The sequence below is a fragment of the Scyliorhinus canicula genome, unplaced genomic scaffold (genome assembly GCF_902713615.1).
Source record: "Scyliorhinus canicula unplaced genomic scaffold, sScyCan1.1, whole genome shotgun sequence".
Taxonomy (NCBI): Eukaryota; Metazoa; Chordata; class Chondrichthyes; order Carcharhiniformes; family Scyliorhinidae; genus Scyliorhinus; species Scyliorhinus canicula.
This window is the reverse complement of record NW_024055470.1, coordinates 61,006-77,057: the sequence shown is the minus strand read 5'-3', so window position 1 is coordinate 77,057 and position 16,052 is coordinate 61,006. Positions and strand designations below refer to the sequence as shown.

The following is a 16,052-nucleotide window of genomic DNA, read 5'->3' as shown; positions in this document are numbered from 1 at the left end:
TCACCAAAATCTCACTGTCGCACTCAAATGCCACAAGTTCAGCACTCTAGATACCTCCCGGCCGAGTCCAGCATCGGCACTGCGCATGATCCAGCTGACAATGCCCAGGGAGTGATTGACGGCAGCTCTGGACCAATCGGAAGAGAGGGACCGGCCTGGAGGACTGAGTGGTTGCAGTGGGTTCTCCAACCAATCGGAGAGAATGAGGGGCGGGGCTATGCCCCGTCTCCCACCTGATCTGAAGCATGCGCAGTACCGATGACAACTCGGGATTCAGGCGGTCGGGTAGAAATATTTTGCCGGTCAAATTCGGTTGGGTAAGTCATGAGGGAGGGATGGAGCCGGCGGATGGGTCGGGAGGCTTCATTAAAAACTCCGTGCAGCCTAAACACACCAAGCTCCGAATGTGAAACTCGGATACGGCAGTTGAACCGGCGAACGCTGCTGGCTTTTCCCTAAAACAGGCCCGGGTGGACGAAGTGTGCGGCGGAGCGCATGCGTAGTGAGTGAGAGTCCCGTTTTTTGTCCCGCCTCCCATTCACTCGGATTGGCTGGAGGGCCAGTCGCTCTCGGGTAGTCCTCCAACCCCGCCCCTGAGCTGGAACAAACCCTCCAGAATCATCCTGCAGATAGAAATCTGACAACAACAGGTTAAAGTCCAAGATAATGCTTTGAATGCGAGCATTTGTATGTAATTATGTCTTTACAGATCCAGAGATAGGGGTATATCCTAGTTTGCAGACTATTAGAACAAATGTACATTTCTATAAGACCTCACACTGCCACTGGGCCTTCTGAAATATTTTGAAGTCAATGGTGTACTTTTGAAATATATTCACTGTTGTAATGCAAGAAGCTGTAAGTACGCACCTATAATCACTATGTACTGATTTCATAGCAAAAACACTTTTATACCTCTAACACGTGGCTTCCTGCAGCCATTTCACCTTATGTACCTTTTCTATATTAGCTATGTATTGATTTCATAGCACAAAACATTAATTATATTAATTATTATTTAGTAGTGAACATTGATTATCATTTGTGAATTGGTGTATTTGGTAATTATATTGGAAAGGCTAGATATTTATTTTAAAAATAACACTTTCAACCAAAATGTTTCCAGAAACTGCAGAGCTATCAGAATTTATTTGAAAAAATAAATTACTTTGTAATTTTGAGAAGTTATTAGACATCATATTCTGCCAAGAATATTTGGGCCAGGCAGTGGAGGAATGGTATTGTTATTGAGCGAGCAATCCAGAGACCCAGGTTAATGCTCTGGGGATCTGGGATTGAATCTGCCTATGACAGATATTGAAATTGAATAAAGGAGTCAAATTAAAAGTCAAATGATGACATTGTGGATTGTTGTAAAAACCCGTCTAGTTCACTAATGTCCTTTTGGAAATCTGCTCTCCTTCCATGGCCTGGCCCACATGTGACCCCAGATCCCCAGCAATGTTGTGGTTGATTTGTAAGTGCCCTCAGTTGGAATGAGCAGTAAATGCTGGCCCAGCTAGTGACACCCACCTCCCATGAATGAATATTTTTTAAGAAGGCTCAGTGAGGTACAGTGAAAAGTATTTTTTTTTTAAAATATAAATTTAGAGTACCCGATCATTATTATTTTTTCCAATTAAGGGGCAATTTAACATGGCCAATCCACCAAATGTGCACAACTTTGGTTTCGCGCAGACATGGGGTGAATGTGTGACCTCCACATGGACAGTGACCCAGGCCGGGTTTCCAAGCCAGGTCCTCAGTGCCGTAGTCTCCGTGCTAACCACTGCACCACTTGCCACACTGAAAAGTATTGTTCTGTGTGCAGTCCAGACAGATTGTTCCATACATGAAATACCCCGTGGAGGCTTCAACAACCCAAATAAAATGTTAAATGTCCCTTAAAGGGCACCGAATAGAGAGAGCTGAGTGGTGACAGGCCAGGGTTACCGGCCGCCACCTTTACAGAGGACAAGGTGCCACAGGGCGCATGCGCTGTGAGACTGGACCAGATGCCAACTCTCTCGGATTGACTGACTGGATTCTCCAGGATTTTATTTTATTTATTCGTGGGAGTCACTGGCTGGGGCAACATTTATTGCCCATCCCTAATTTCCCTGGAACTGAGTGGCTTGCTCGGCCATGTGGGAGGGCATTTAAAGAGTCAACCACATTGCTGTGGTTTGGAATGGTGCCAGACCAGGTAAGGATGGCAGATTTTTGGGCAGCACGGTGGCCTAGTGGTTAGCACAGCTGCCTCACAGCTCTGAGGTCCCAGGTTCGATCCCGGCTCTGGTTCACTGTCCGTGTGGAATTTGCACATTCTCCCCGTGTCTGCGTGGGTTTCGCCCCACAACCCAAATATGTGCACAGTAGGTGGATTGGCCACGCTAAATTGCCCCTTAATTGGAAAAATTTATTGGGTAATCTAAATTTATTAAAAAAAAGGATGGCAGATTTTCTTTTCTATTCATTCCTGGGATGTGAGTGTCGCTGGCTGGGCCAGCATTCACTGCCCAGCCCTAATTGCCCTTGAACTGAGTGCATCTCAGAGGGCATTTTAAGAATCAGCTAGCAGACTATGGATCTGGAGTCATATGTCGGTCAGACTAGGTAAGGATCGAAGATTTCCTTCACTGAAGGTCAGGAGTGAACCAGGTGGGTCTTTACAATAATCGACAATCATGGTTTCATGGTCATCAGTAGACTTTCAATGAATTCAAATTTTACCTTGGTGAGGTTCGTGTCTGGGAAATCATTAGGAGGGTCAAAAATAATTTTGGGTCCTTGAAAAATCATTACAACAGTGAAAACATTTTTTTTGTAATTTTCTTTGAACATTTATCTTCAGCAGATATACAATTATTGAAAATGGGATAAAGGTTGTTTGGCTGACAGTCAATCACTCTCCTGAAGGGTAATGAGCTGTTGCACGTTTTACTTGAGTGTAATTCGCGTTTATTGGAGTGTATTAACACGCCTCCGTTTAAAGGCCGTGTGCTTAACACTGCTAGGCTCTATATGTGTATTTTCAGCTCGGGAGTCGCCAGGTGTCGTATAAACACCTCACAAATATTCCAAGGTCAGGTTCAAAGTAATAAAACTATACACCGATTAGTAAGTTCCAAACGATTAGTATTTATTATTACAAATATAATAAATACGCATGCACACGCTAAGGGACTAAGCTACAACTAAACTAAGCGATCAGAATACTTAACTAAACAGGAACAGGCAAGGTCAGGGAGCGAGGCCTTCGTTTCGATCTTGGTCTGTAACCTTCAGAGAGTGTGCTGGTCGCTGGGGGTCTAGTGGGGCTGGTTCGCGTAGCGAGCGTCGTATTGTCACTTACGGTTCGGCGGCTGGTGCTCAACGGCTGGAGTCAGGATACAAGTCGAAGTTCTGGGTCGAAGTCAAAGCCGGAGCACAAAAACAGACCGGACCATGTGTGGGGGTCTATCTTTTATAGGGCCCCCAATGTCCGTGCCTTTTTTGGGGCGGGCTTTTACCTTCAGGTATCGATTGGATCAGCTCCCAATCGATATCTTTCGAATCCCCCAATGGGAGGGTCTCTCCTCGATGGAGGGGGCGGTCTCTATGGTCTTTTGTGGTGGATACCTTTGGTGCCGCTCTGTCTGGACATCCACTTAAAGTATCTATTCAAACCCAAATGTTGCCATTGTGTGTGCCCAGATCTGGATTGCCTCATTAATATGCAAAGCGTTTTGCTATTAACACCTTTGGTTGAGATCTTCCACCTGGCCAGAAACTAGTTTTGCTGCGTGCAAAATGCTAATCAGTCTTTGCAGACTGCTTGACTTGGCTAAACTGCTTTTTCCCTGCAGTCTTAGCAGTTCTCCATCTTGTTAGCCCAGTGTCCATCTTAGGTGGCTACAGAGCCCTTTTGCTTCCCAATTGGCCGAGGAAGGCAGTGTGTCACAAGGACGGATGTGTTGACCAATTAATGGCTGGAGGATGGGGGCAGGTCATGTGATCAAACCTCCAGGAATACATTTAATCAAAGTTGGCGAGGAGAGAAAGTTGTGAATTTCTATCCTAAACTGACAGTGAGGTTTCTGTAAATTTACAGGATACTGGAAGAGGAGGTTTAACAGACGGGAAACACAAACCAAATGTTACATCGCAATCTGACAGAGTCACTCGATTCATCAGAACCTGAATATCAGCAGCATCTGGGTGTGGGAGGTGAAAGGTTTGTCTGTTCTGGCTGTGAGGGAAGATTTCAGGTCTCAGTGTGACTGGAAAAGCCCCGAGATTCACAAACCCTGGTTAGACCAAACCTGGAGAACTGTGTTCAGTTCTGGGCAACAAACCTGAGGAAGGATAGAATGGCCTCGGAGGGAATGTAGCACAGATTTACCTGAGTGATATCTGAACCCTCCGGGGTTAAATTACAAAACTAGACGACACAAAAGAGTCAGAGACATGATGGCACAAAGAAGGGCATTCGGCCCATTGAGTCCATGCTAGCTCTCTGGAGCAATCCAGTCAGTGCCATTCTCCTGCTCCCTGTATCCTCATAGTTTTATTTCCCTCAGATGTCTATCTAATTTCCTATTGAAATCAAATGATTCATTGTGTCTATTTTCAAACTCCCTCATAGGCAGCAAGTTTCAGGTCATTGCCGCTCGCTGTGTGAAAACATATCTCATATCACCTCATATCTCCTGTACCTTTTAAATACAAACTAGGAGCAGGCCACTCGGCCCCTCGGGCCTGCTCAGCATTCAATAACATTGCGGCTGATCTCATTCTAACCTCAACTGCACATTCCTGCCTACCCCTGATGATCTTTCACCCCCTTGCTCATCAAGAATCTATCCAGCTCTGCGTTAAAAATATTCAATGACTCTGCTTCCACTGCCTTTTAAGGACGTGAGTTCCAAAGTTTTACAACCCTCAAGAGAATAAAAAATCCTCATCTCCATCTGAAATGGGTGACCCCTTATTTTGCAACAGTGACCCCTTATTTTGCAACAGTGACCCCTTGTTCCAGATTCTCCCACAAGAGGAAACATCCTCTCCGCATCCATCCTGTCAGGACCCCTCAGGATCTTCTATAGTTCAATCCAGGTTTGACCCAAAACTTTAAATCTGTGTCCTGACAGATTAACTTAATTCCACCCTATCCACGTATCTGCTTGTCCGATCAGTGAATGGAAAGGGTTTCTTTGTCCACCCGATGGAAATCTGGCATAATCTTTTGGACCTGAATCAAATCTCCCCTCAACCTCCTTTGCTGGAAGCATTCTGGTAAATCTCCTCAGCACCTTCTCAAGAACCTTCACATCCTTCCTGAAGAGTGGTGACCAGAGCTTTATAAAGATGCATAGAATAGAAATAGAACCATAGAATTCCGAAGGTGCAGAATGAGGCCATTCGGCCCATCAAGTCTGCACTGATCCTCTGAAAGGGCACTTGTTTGGGCCCACATTCCTACCCTGTCCCTGTGACCCCCATAGCCCCACATAACCTGCACATCCCTGGACACTAATGGGTAATTTATCAAGGCCAATCCACCTAACGTTCCCTTTAGACTGTTGGAGGAAACCTGAGCACTGGCTGGAAATCCACAGAGACACGGGGAGAAAGTGCAAACTCCACACAGTCACCAAGGCCGGAATTGAACCCGAGTCCCTGGCGCCGTGAGGCAGCAGTGCTAATCACCGTGCCACCAGAAGCATAGTTTTGGGATCAATATTCCTGTTTATGAATAAAAGCAAATTACTGCGGATGCTGGAATCTGAAGCCAAAGAGAAAATGCTGGAACATCTCAGCAGGTCTGGCAGCATCTGTAGGGAAGGAAAAGAGTTAACAAAGGACCATGAAATGAAAATGAAATGAAAATGGCTTATTGTCACGAGTAGGCTTCAATGAAGTTACTGTGAAAAGCCCCTAGTCGCCACATTCCGGCGCCTGTTCGGGGAGGCTGGTACGGGAATCGAACCGTGCTGCTGGCCTGCTTGGTCTGCTAAAAGCCAGCGATTTAGCTGAGTAAGCTAAACCAGCCCCTCTGGACTCAACATGAGATCTTTTCTCTCCCTACAGATGCTGCCAGACCTGCTGAGATGTTCCAGCATTTTCTCTTTGGTTACTGTTTATGAAGCTCAAGATTGAATTTGCTTTGCTATCTATTCTCTTTAATATGACTTGTAGATATACAAAATCCCTCTTCACCTCTTTCTCTCTCCTCCCAAAGAGGCCAGTTGGGTTTTTGTGACAATCCAGCAGTTTTCATGGTCACTTTTTCCCAGTGCCAGCCCCACAAATGACCAGAATCATTCAGCCCAATTTCACAACCTGCCTTTGTGTTTTTGTGGGTTCTCTCACACTCCCTATTTTCTGTTTTAAATCAGTTTCACAGGGTGTTCGAAGGGGAGGCTTCAAAGTCCGGAAACTCAAATCAAGCATCACATCAGGATCTGACAAGAGCCCTCAATTTATCATATCCTGAATATCAGCGGATATTGAACATGGAAGGAAAAAGCATCATTCACAGTGGGGAGAAACCGTACACGTCATCAGGCCCCATGAGACAGAAATGCAGTCACACTGAGGAGAAACCGTGGAAATGTGCGGACTGTGGGAAAGGATTCACTTCCCCATCCCAGCTGGAAACTCATCGACGTGTTCACACTGGGGAGAGACCATTCACCTGCTCCACCTGTGGGGAGGGATTCACTCAGTCATCCCACCTGCTGAGTCACCAGCGTGTTCACACTGGGGAGAGACCGTTCACCTGCATAGAGTGTGGGAAGGGATTCACTCAGTCATCCGCCCTGCTCAGTCACCAGCAAGTTCACACAGGGGAGAGACCGTTCACCTGCTCCACCTGTGGGAAGGGATTCGCTAAGTCATCCAACCTGCTGAGTCACCAGCGAGTTCACACCGGGGAGAGGCCATTCACCTGCTCCACGTGTGGGAAGGGATTCACTCAGTCATCTGCCCTGCTGAGTCACCAGCGAGTTCACACTGGGGAGAAACCATTCACCTGCTCCACCTGTGGGAAGGGATTCACTCAGTCATCCAACCTGCTGAGTCACCAGCGAGTTCACACTCGGGAGAGACCGTTCACCTGCTCCACGTGTGGGAAGGGATTCACTCAGTCATCCAACCTGCTGAGTCACCAGCGATTTCACACAGGGGAGAGACCATTCACCTGCTCCACGTGTGGGAAGGGATTCACTCAGTCATCCGCCCTGCTCAGTCACCAGCGTGTTCACACTCTGGAGAGACCATTCACCTGCTCCACCTGTGGGAAGGGATTCACTCAGTCATCCACACTGCGGAAACACCAGCGAATTCACACTGGGGAGAAACTGTTCACCTGCATCGAGTGTGGGAAAGGATTCACTGAGTCATCCCACCTGCTGAGGCACCAGCGAGTTCACACTGGGGAGAGGCCATTCACTTGCTCCACGTGTGGGAAGAGATTCACTCAGTCATCCACACTGCGGAAACACCAGCGAATTCACACTGGGGAGAGACCGTTCACCTGCTCCACGTGTGGGAAGGGATTCACTATGTCATCCAACCTGCTGAGTCACCAGCGAGTTCACACTGGGGAGAGACCATTCACCTGTTCCACGTGTGGGAAGGGATTCACTGAGTCATCCACACTGCGGAAACACCAGCGAGTTCACACTGGGGAGAGACCATTCACCTGCTCCACGTGTGGGAAGGGATTCACTGAGTCATCCACACTGCGGAAACACCAGCGAGTTCACACGAGGGAAAGACCGTTCACCTGCTCCACGTGTGGGAAGGCATTCACTCAGTCATCCAACCTGCTGAGTCACCAGCGAGTTCACACAGGGAGAGACCGTTCACCTGCTCCACGTGTGGGAAGGGATTCACTGAATCATCCACACTGCGGAAACACCAGCGGGTTCACACTGGTGACAGACCGTTTCAATGTCCAGACTGTGGGAAGAGCTATAAAAGTTCTGGGGAATTGATGCGCCATCAACGTGTTCACACTGACGAGAGACCGTTCAGGTGCTCTCACTGTGGGACTGGGTTCAGACAATCATCTTGCCTCACTGCACATCAGCGAATTCACACCGGGGAGAGGCCATTGACCTGCTCCGAGTGTGGGAAGGGATTCACTCTGTTATCCCACCTGCTGAGACACCAGCGAGGCCACAAGTAACCACAGTGATTGGATTTTGCTGTTACTCACACTCAGGACTGAACCATGTTCATTTGGGTCTCTTTCTCCTGATAATAAACTCCAGCCCATTTACAGGGGCTAATATTCTGGCTGAAAGTTAAATAAATTAGAATTATGTTAAATACGCAGTGTTGAAACTTTCTAATATCTCTGACACACGTTTGTTCCTTTTGAAGTTCTCTCGCTCTCCCCTGTCTCTTCCATCTTCACCTCCAACAAGAAGTGTGAGGAGCTTGTGGAGCTTCTTTGTGACTGAGATTGAGTCAATCCGATCAGCTGCCTCTGCTGCTTCCCTCCCTTCCACGATCCCACCGGACCAAACTGTCTCTAAATTTCATCCTTTTGACTTCTGGTGCCGGCCATGGAGTAGGAGGTCGCGCATTTGGGAGCTCCCGCTCGTGACGGACCTTTTCTCTCGATTTGTTTCGGAATTCTATTAGAAACATCGGTGGAGAGTGAGACAGTGAGGAGAAATCCCCCACCAGTACGTGGAGCCGTGGACCAGAAATGGTCGTAAAAGAAGAATTAGTTGAGCAGAGAAGCTGACTGTAGAACCTGCAGCACGGGAAAGCATGGCAGAGGCGCAGGATCCCGGTTTGGTGGCACAGTGGTCAATGTTACTGCGGGTGGAGTTCATTCAGGAGAGCGTCACCAAGCAAATGAAGGCAACCTAATTAAGGCAAGGATTGATTGGGTGGACAGGGGCTGGAAGCCCATGGACCGGCGATCCAGAAGGTGGCTGAGCACGAGGACCATTTAACCGCTTTGGAGGTGGAGGTGGGGCTGATGAGGGACCACCAGAAAAAGTTGCAGGAGGACCTGGAGAACAGGTCCCAGAGACAGAACCTGAGGATTGTCGGCCTCCTGGAGGGCAGTGAAGGGTCGGATGCAAGGGCATGTGTGACGAATATGCTCGGAAAGCTGATGGGAGATGGGGCGTTTTGTCGACCCTTGGAAGTAGATAGAGCGCTTGCGAGGAAGCCGCGAGCGATATGAACCTCCGAGGGTGATCCGGGTGCGAATGCATCGCTTCCTGGATAAGGAGCGGATTTTGCGGTGGGCAAAGCAGACACTGAGCTGCAAGTGGGAGAACTGTGAGCTGCGCATCTACCAGGACCTGGGCGTGAAACTGGCCAAAAGACGAGCTGGATTCAATAGGGTAAAATCGGCCCTCTTCAAGCAGGGGGTGAAGTTTGGGTTGTTATACCCAATGCATCTGTGGGTCACGTATGAGGGCCAAGAACTTTACCTTGAATCGCCGGACGAAGCGATGGACTTTATCAAAGACAAAAGGCTGGCAGGGGTTTGAGGGCATTGAACCTTGGGGGAGGGTATTGCGGTATCGATTCTGTTAAAGTTTCCTTAGTTTTGATCTGTATATGCAGTGCTCTCTGTGTAACAGTTTTTAGGCCGTTGCTTAGATTTGTAAGTTAACTTTATTTCAGTAGGTAGATGGTGGAGGGATTTTTTTCTACTGTATGTTGATTGGGGACTGTGATGTTTTGAATATGTATGTTCGAGCGGGGGGGGGGGGGTGGATGGGATAGGATGTCTGGCGCCATGGGTGGGTTACCAGGCTCGGTGGGCTAAATCACGGAAGTGCAGTGGGGGAGGGGGTAGTGAGCAGGTGGTAAGTTTGTTAAGGGGGGTTGGGATTCTTGTGCTGCTAAGAGTGGGGCGGAGGGGGAAGCGGGAGCTGCTCTGCTGACAGAGGAGAAACTTGCTGAGAGACAAACGGGGAGGTCGAGGACAGTGGATGCCCGAAGGCGGGCCAATGGAGGTGAGGGACGCGAGCTGGAGGCTGGCCTAAGAAGGGTGATCAGTACATGGAACGTTAGAGGGCTGAATGGGCTGGTTAAGAGGGCTCAAAAGTTCATACATTTGATGGGATTGAAGGCGAACGGGATTGAAGGCGAACGTGGCAATGTTGCAGGAGACACACCTGAGAGCAATAGATCAGACCAGATTGAGGAAGGAATGGGTTGGCCAAGTATTTCGTTCCGTGCTGGACTCTTAAAACTAGGGGGGGGGTCGCTATCCTGATCAACAAACGGGTGGCATTTGAGGCAGGGAGAATAGTGGTGGACGTGGGGGAAAGTTCATCATGGTGAGTGGAAAGGTTGAGGGGATGCTGGTGGTACTTATGAATATATATGCACCAAACCGGGACAGTGTGGAATTCATGAGGGTGTTGGGTAAGATCCCGGACCGAGAGTTGCATAAGCTGATCATGGGGGGAGGCTTCAGTACGGTCATTGACCCAAGGTTGGACTGGTCGAGGTCAAGGACAGGGAGGGTACCAACAGTAGCGAAGGAACTTGAAGGGGTTCATGGAGTAGATGGGGTGGGGGGTGGTAGACCCATGGAGGTTCGGACGGCCAAGAGTGAAGTTTTCTTTTTCCTCCTATGTGCACAAAACGTACTCCCGGACCGACTGTTTTATTCTGAGCCGGGCTTTACTGGCGGGATGGTTGATACTGAATATTCGGCAATTGCTGTGTCGGACCATGCCCCACATTGGGTGGATTTACGGGTGAGTAAGGAGGGAGGGTAGCGCCCGCAATGGAGGTTGGGTGTGGGACTGTTAGCGGATAAGGGGGTGTGTGGGCGGGTGAGGGAGTCCATCCAGAACTATTTGGAAATAAATGATGCTGAGGAAGTTTCAGCAGCAACGGTTTGGGAAGTGCTGATGGCAGTGGTTAGGGGGGAGTTCATCTCGATACGGGCCCATAGGGAAAAGGTGGAGCGAGCAGGGAGGGATAGGCTGGTTGGGGAAATACTCCAGGTGGACAGGACATATTCGGAGGCTCCGGAGGTGGGGTTATTGAAGGAGTGGCAGAGGCTACAAATGGAGTTTGAGCTGTTATCTACAGGGAAGGTGGTGGAGCAATTGAGGAAGGCGAGGGGGGCGGTATATGAGTGTGGAGAAAAGGACAGTACGATATTAGCGCATGAGCTGAGGAAAAGGGAGGCGGCCAGGGAGATAGGAAGACTGAAGGACAGAGGTGGAAACACGGTCTTGTACCCAGCAGGGGTGAAAGGTGTGTTTAAGGAGTTTTATAGTAAGATATATGAGCCGGAAACCCCAGCTGGGGTTGACGGGTGAGGCAGTTTCTGGGCGAGTTGAAGTTCCGAAGGTACAGGAAGGACTGGTGGAGGGGTTCGGAGCCCCGATTGGAATTGAAGAAATAGTAGAGGGGCTGGAGGCCAGGCATTGGGTAAGGCCCCGGGACCGGACAGCTACCCAGTGGAATTTTATAAGACGTTCTCGGAGATGCTGGGCCCGCTGCTGGTGAGGGTATTTAATGAGGCAAGGGAGCAGGGTGCCCTTCCCCCCAACAATGCCGCAGGCCTCGATCCTGAAGCGGGAGAAGGACCCTGAGCTATGTGGGTCATATAGGCCAATCTCCCTATTGAACGTGGATGCCAAACTGTTGGCCAGAATATTGGCCTCGAGGCTAGAGGGCTGTGTCCCTGAGGTGATAAGGGAAGACCAGACAGGGTTTGTGAAGGGCAGGCAACTTTCGGCCAATGTCAGAAGGCTCTTAAACGTTATGAGAGGGAAAGGTATCGGATATCTACAAAGAACTCATCGAGTCGGGTAGAGGAGCTAAAGGGTAAATGGGAAGAGGAGCTCTGGGGAGGGATAGAGGCAGGTCTGTGGGCGGATGCCTTGAGCAGAGTCAATACGTCCTCATCATGTGCCAGGCTCAGTCCTGATACAATTTATGGTCGTTCACAGGCAGACATTATAAAAATAATGTAGAGTACCCAATTTATTTTTTCCAATTAAAGGGCATGTTAGCGTGGCCAACCCGCCTAGTCTACACATCTTGGGGTTTGTGGGGGCGAAACCCATGCAAACACAGGCATAATGTGCAAACTCCACACAGTGACCCAGAGCCGGGATTGAACCTGGGACTTTGGCGCCATGAGGCAGCGATTCTAACCACTGTGCCACCGTGCTGCCCCGTTCACCGGGGCACACATGCCGGTGGCCTGGATGAGCAGGTTTCTTGGGGTAGAGGACAGGTGTGGGGGGGGCGGTCAGCAAGTCATGTCCATATGTTCTGGGCCTGCCTGAAGCTTGGGGGATCCTGGCAGGGTTTTGCAGATGTCATGTCCACGGCCCTAAAACACGGGTGGTGCTGAGCCAGAGGTGCAGGATTTTGGAGTGTCGGCAGTCCAGGGGGCGAGAGAGGCTGATGTCTTGGCCTTTGCCTCCCTGGTAGCCCGGAGATGGATATGCTAGCGTGGAGGGACTCGAAGCCCCTGGAATCAGAGATCTGGGTTAGCGGCATGGCTGGGTTTCTCAGACTTGAAAAATCAAGTTTGCCCTCAGAGGGTCAACTGCTCGGGTTCATCAGGAGGTGGCAGCCGTTTGTCGACTTCTTTAGAGAAAATTAACTGTCAGCAGAGGCACAAAACTTAAAGGGGGGATAGTTAGGCTATTTTCTGTTGAGGGTAGGAGGGACTTGTTAGGGATGGAGATAATTTATGCACGATGTTTTATGTGGATTTGCATTGTTTACTGTTCTCACTTATTATTAAAATTACAAAACCTTAACAAAATGTATTTTTTTAAAATCAACATCACCAAAATCAGATGATCTGCACATTGCCACATTGCTGTTTGTGCCATGTTGCTTTGTGGAAATTGGCTGCTGCATTTCCTAGAACAGTGACGACACTCAAGCTTGGGACATGCTGGGGTTATGAAAGGCGCTACAGAAGTGCAGTTTTAAAGTTGAAGATTGATGCTTTCTGATCCTTAATTGATTTCAGACATCCCCAATTAATAATTTGCTTTAGGTTCGGACAAGACTTTATAACCAATTAAATCAAAGGCAGAATTCTGGACAGTAAATTTAAAAAGGAGTTTTTTTAAAGAAAAGCTTTACTGACTGACTTGAAGACATTTACATTTACAACTTCATGCAGGTGATCAGTCTGTGGAAGCGTAACCCTCCCTGGCTCCTTCTTTGACACTAATTTCCTTGGAACTCGGCCTCGAGAGTCTTCAGTACTTGACCAGCAAGGAAGACCTTCGGAACCTCGACTTTTACCCCCAAAGTGACCATTACCTCATGTCAGAGTTGGGCCTGTGGTAACATGACTATTGGTTAATTGGGCACCAGTTTAATTTAATTGGATGTTTAATTACTGACACCACCTTCTCTCATTACCTTTGACAGGAATACAATTGAACAGTTTCATACTATCCCTTTATCTGATTCTGTACAACCCCTTATTCAAACAGTTTCAAATGTTGAGGCTAATCAGAATTGGAAGGTCTCCCTTGCCGGTACATTTATCCTCATCGCACATTCTTTATATACACAGCGATTAAGCTTTTATATTTTTACAACAAATAAAACTCAGACTTTTACTATAACTACTGATTCATTATTGTTTAATTAATTGTAACTCAATTAAGGATCACTACTTATTTAATCACGTTAGATTGGTAGCTAATTAATACAATTTTAATTGATACATTTGATACAAGATACACTAGGTCACTTACGCTTCACACTGTGTCTGTGTCTATGTATTTACATTGTGTATTTATCGGATGTCCTAGATTGTTTCATGTATGGAACGATCTGTCTGGACTGTAGGCAGAACAATACTTTTCACTGTACCTCGGGAAACGTGACAATAAATCAAATCCAATCAAAGAGACAGTTTCTTACTAATCTTCAGATTGAACAATGAGCCTTCTTAAGAATTATTCATTAATGGGAGGTGGGGGTCACTGGCTGGACCAGCATTTACTGCACATTCCAATTGCCCTTGAACTGCGTGTCTTGTGAGGCTATTTCAGAGGAGGCTTACAAACCAACCACAACATTGCTGTAGATCTGGAGTCACATGTAGACCAGGCCACGTAAGGAGAGCAGATTCCAAAAGGACATTAATGAACCAAATGGGTTTTTACAACAATCAACAATGTCATAAATCGACTTTTAATTTGAGATTTTATTCAAATTCAATATCTGTCAGAGGCAGATTCAATCCCAGATCCCCAGAGCATTAACCTGGGTCTCTGGATTACTAGCCCAGTAACAATACCATTACTCCACTGCCCAGCCCACATATTCTTGGCAGAATATGGTTGTCTTGTAACTTCTCAAAATTATAAAAGTAATTTATTTTTCAAACAAATTCTGATAGCTCTGCAGTTTCTGGAAACATTTTGGTTGATTGTGTTATTTTTAAAATTAAAGATCTAGTCTTTGCAATATAATTACCTAATACACCAATTCACTAATGATAATCAATGTTAACTACTGAATAATCATGAATTTAATTCTTGTTTATTGCTATGAAATCAATACGTAGTTCATACAGAAACGGTACAGGTGAAATGGCTGCAGGAAGCCACATATTAGAGACATAAAAGGGCTTCCTTGACCTTATTACTAATGACAGTGAATGCACTATGAAAATAACAATTTAAAACCTAAATGTGATTACATATGCGTACTTACAGCTTCCTACATTACAACAGTGAATACATTTCAAAAGTACTCCATTGGCTTTAAAACACTTCAGGTGGTCCAGTGGTAGTGAGAGGTTTTATAAAAATGTACATTTGTTCTAATTGTCCACAAACAAGGATATATTACACTCGGTGTCCTCACCAAAATCATTGATAAAGATTGGGTCTTATTTAGTGTAATAACCACAGCATTGACACCATTTTGAATACTGTGAAACTCCAGACACACCATACGCACAATTATTTGCTGTAAAACACAGCGAATCGTTGTGATTTGTAATGCACTGTCCATTTGCAATGAGGTGCTGGAATCTCATTGGACTGTAACTTCCAAAAGGGAATTTGGTACATTCTGAAAAAGAAAACAAAATAGTCCAACTCTGGGATTAAATGGGTTGCTGTACAAAGAGCTGGCATGGGAAAAATGGGCCAAATAGACTTCTCAGTGCTCGAGAAGCCTTGTGTACATGTAAAGCGAGTGGTAACGACCTGGAACCTACTGCCTATGAGGGTAGGAGATGCAGAGATGACAGAAGGATTTCAATAGGAAATTGGACAGGCACTCAGAGAAATAAACCCACAGGGATTTGGGGATAGAACGGGGCAATGGGCAGACTGGCTTCCTCCACAGAGAGCCAACACGGTCTCAAAGGGCTGAATGGCCTCATTCCCCACCCTCCAGATGCTGTGATCTCGGGAGAAATTCAGCAGCTCCAGTCACTCCAACTAACTGGAGTCCCTCATCTCTGGTGCCATTCTCATTAATGTCCTCTACACCCCAAGAACATCACATCTTTCCGAAAGTGGGGAGCCCATACATAGGGTTCCATTGCAGAGGGATAGAATTGAAAAGCACAGAGGAAATGTTCAGCTTGTTTAGAACGATGGTTAGACTACACTGGGAGCTCTGTCAACATTGGTGATCTCCATTTCGATAAAGGAAATAGAGGCACTGGATAAGGTGCAACAAAGATTCATAATATACAGAACTGAGAGCATTTAACACTCAGGAAAGGCTGGAGCTGCTTTTTTCTGGAAAAGCAAAGGCTGATGGGTGATCTGGTGGAAGTCTTTGAGATTATGAAGGGATTCAATAATCCAATAGGAATTTCAGTGGAAACCTCTTTCCCCAGTGAGTGGTGAGAATGTGGAACCCGTTACCACAGCGAGTGGTTGAGGTGAACAGCATGAATCCATTGAACGTAAAGCTAGAGACATACACAGAGGGAGAAAGGAATAGAGGATATGCTGATGGGGAGATGTAGAGGGGTGGGTGGAGAATCATGTGGAGCGTAAATATTGACAAAGTCCATGGCTAACCTCAGCCGGTATGGGAATTTAACCTGTGCT

General features: G+C 47.1%; 1 protein-coding gene and 1 long non-coding RNA gene across 2 annotated transcripts; both read left to right on the top strand.

Moving 5' to 3' along the window:
- Positions 1-232: 232 nt before the first annotated feature.
- LOC119959818 lies at positions 233-6,436 on the top strand. Its single transcript, XR_005459303.1, has 3 exons — positions 233-317; positions 4,094-4,209; positions 6,381-6,436. It is a non-coding gene; the product is annotated as an uncharacterized LOC119959818 (long non-coding RNA).
- Positions 6,437-6,671: 235 nt separating this feature from the next.
- On the top strand, positions 6,672-14,714 carry LOC119959815 (zinc finger protein 16-like; the record flags this gene model as incomplete). Its single annotated transcript, XM_038787907.1, has 2 exons — positions 6,672-7,745; positions 14,694-14,714. Coding segments are annotated over 2 exons (1,095 nt in total), but the record flags the coding sequence as incomplete, so codon positions are not given.
- Positions 14,715-16,052: the final 1,338 nt, after the last annotated feature.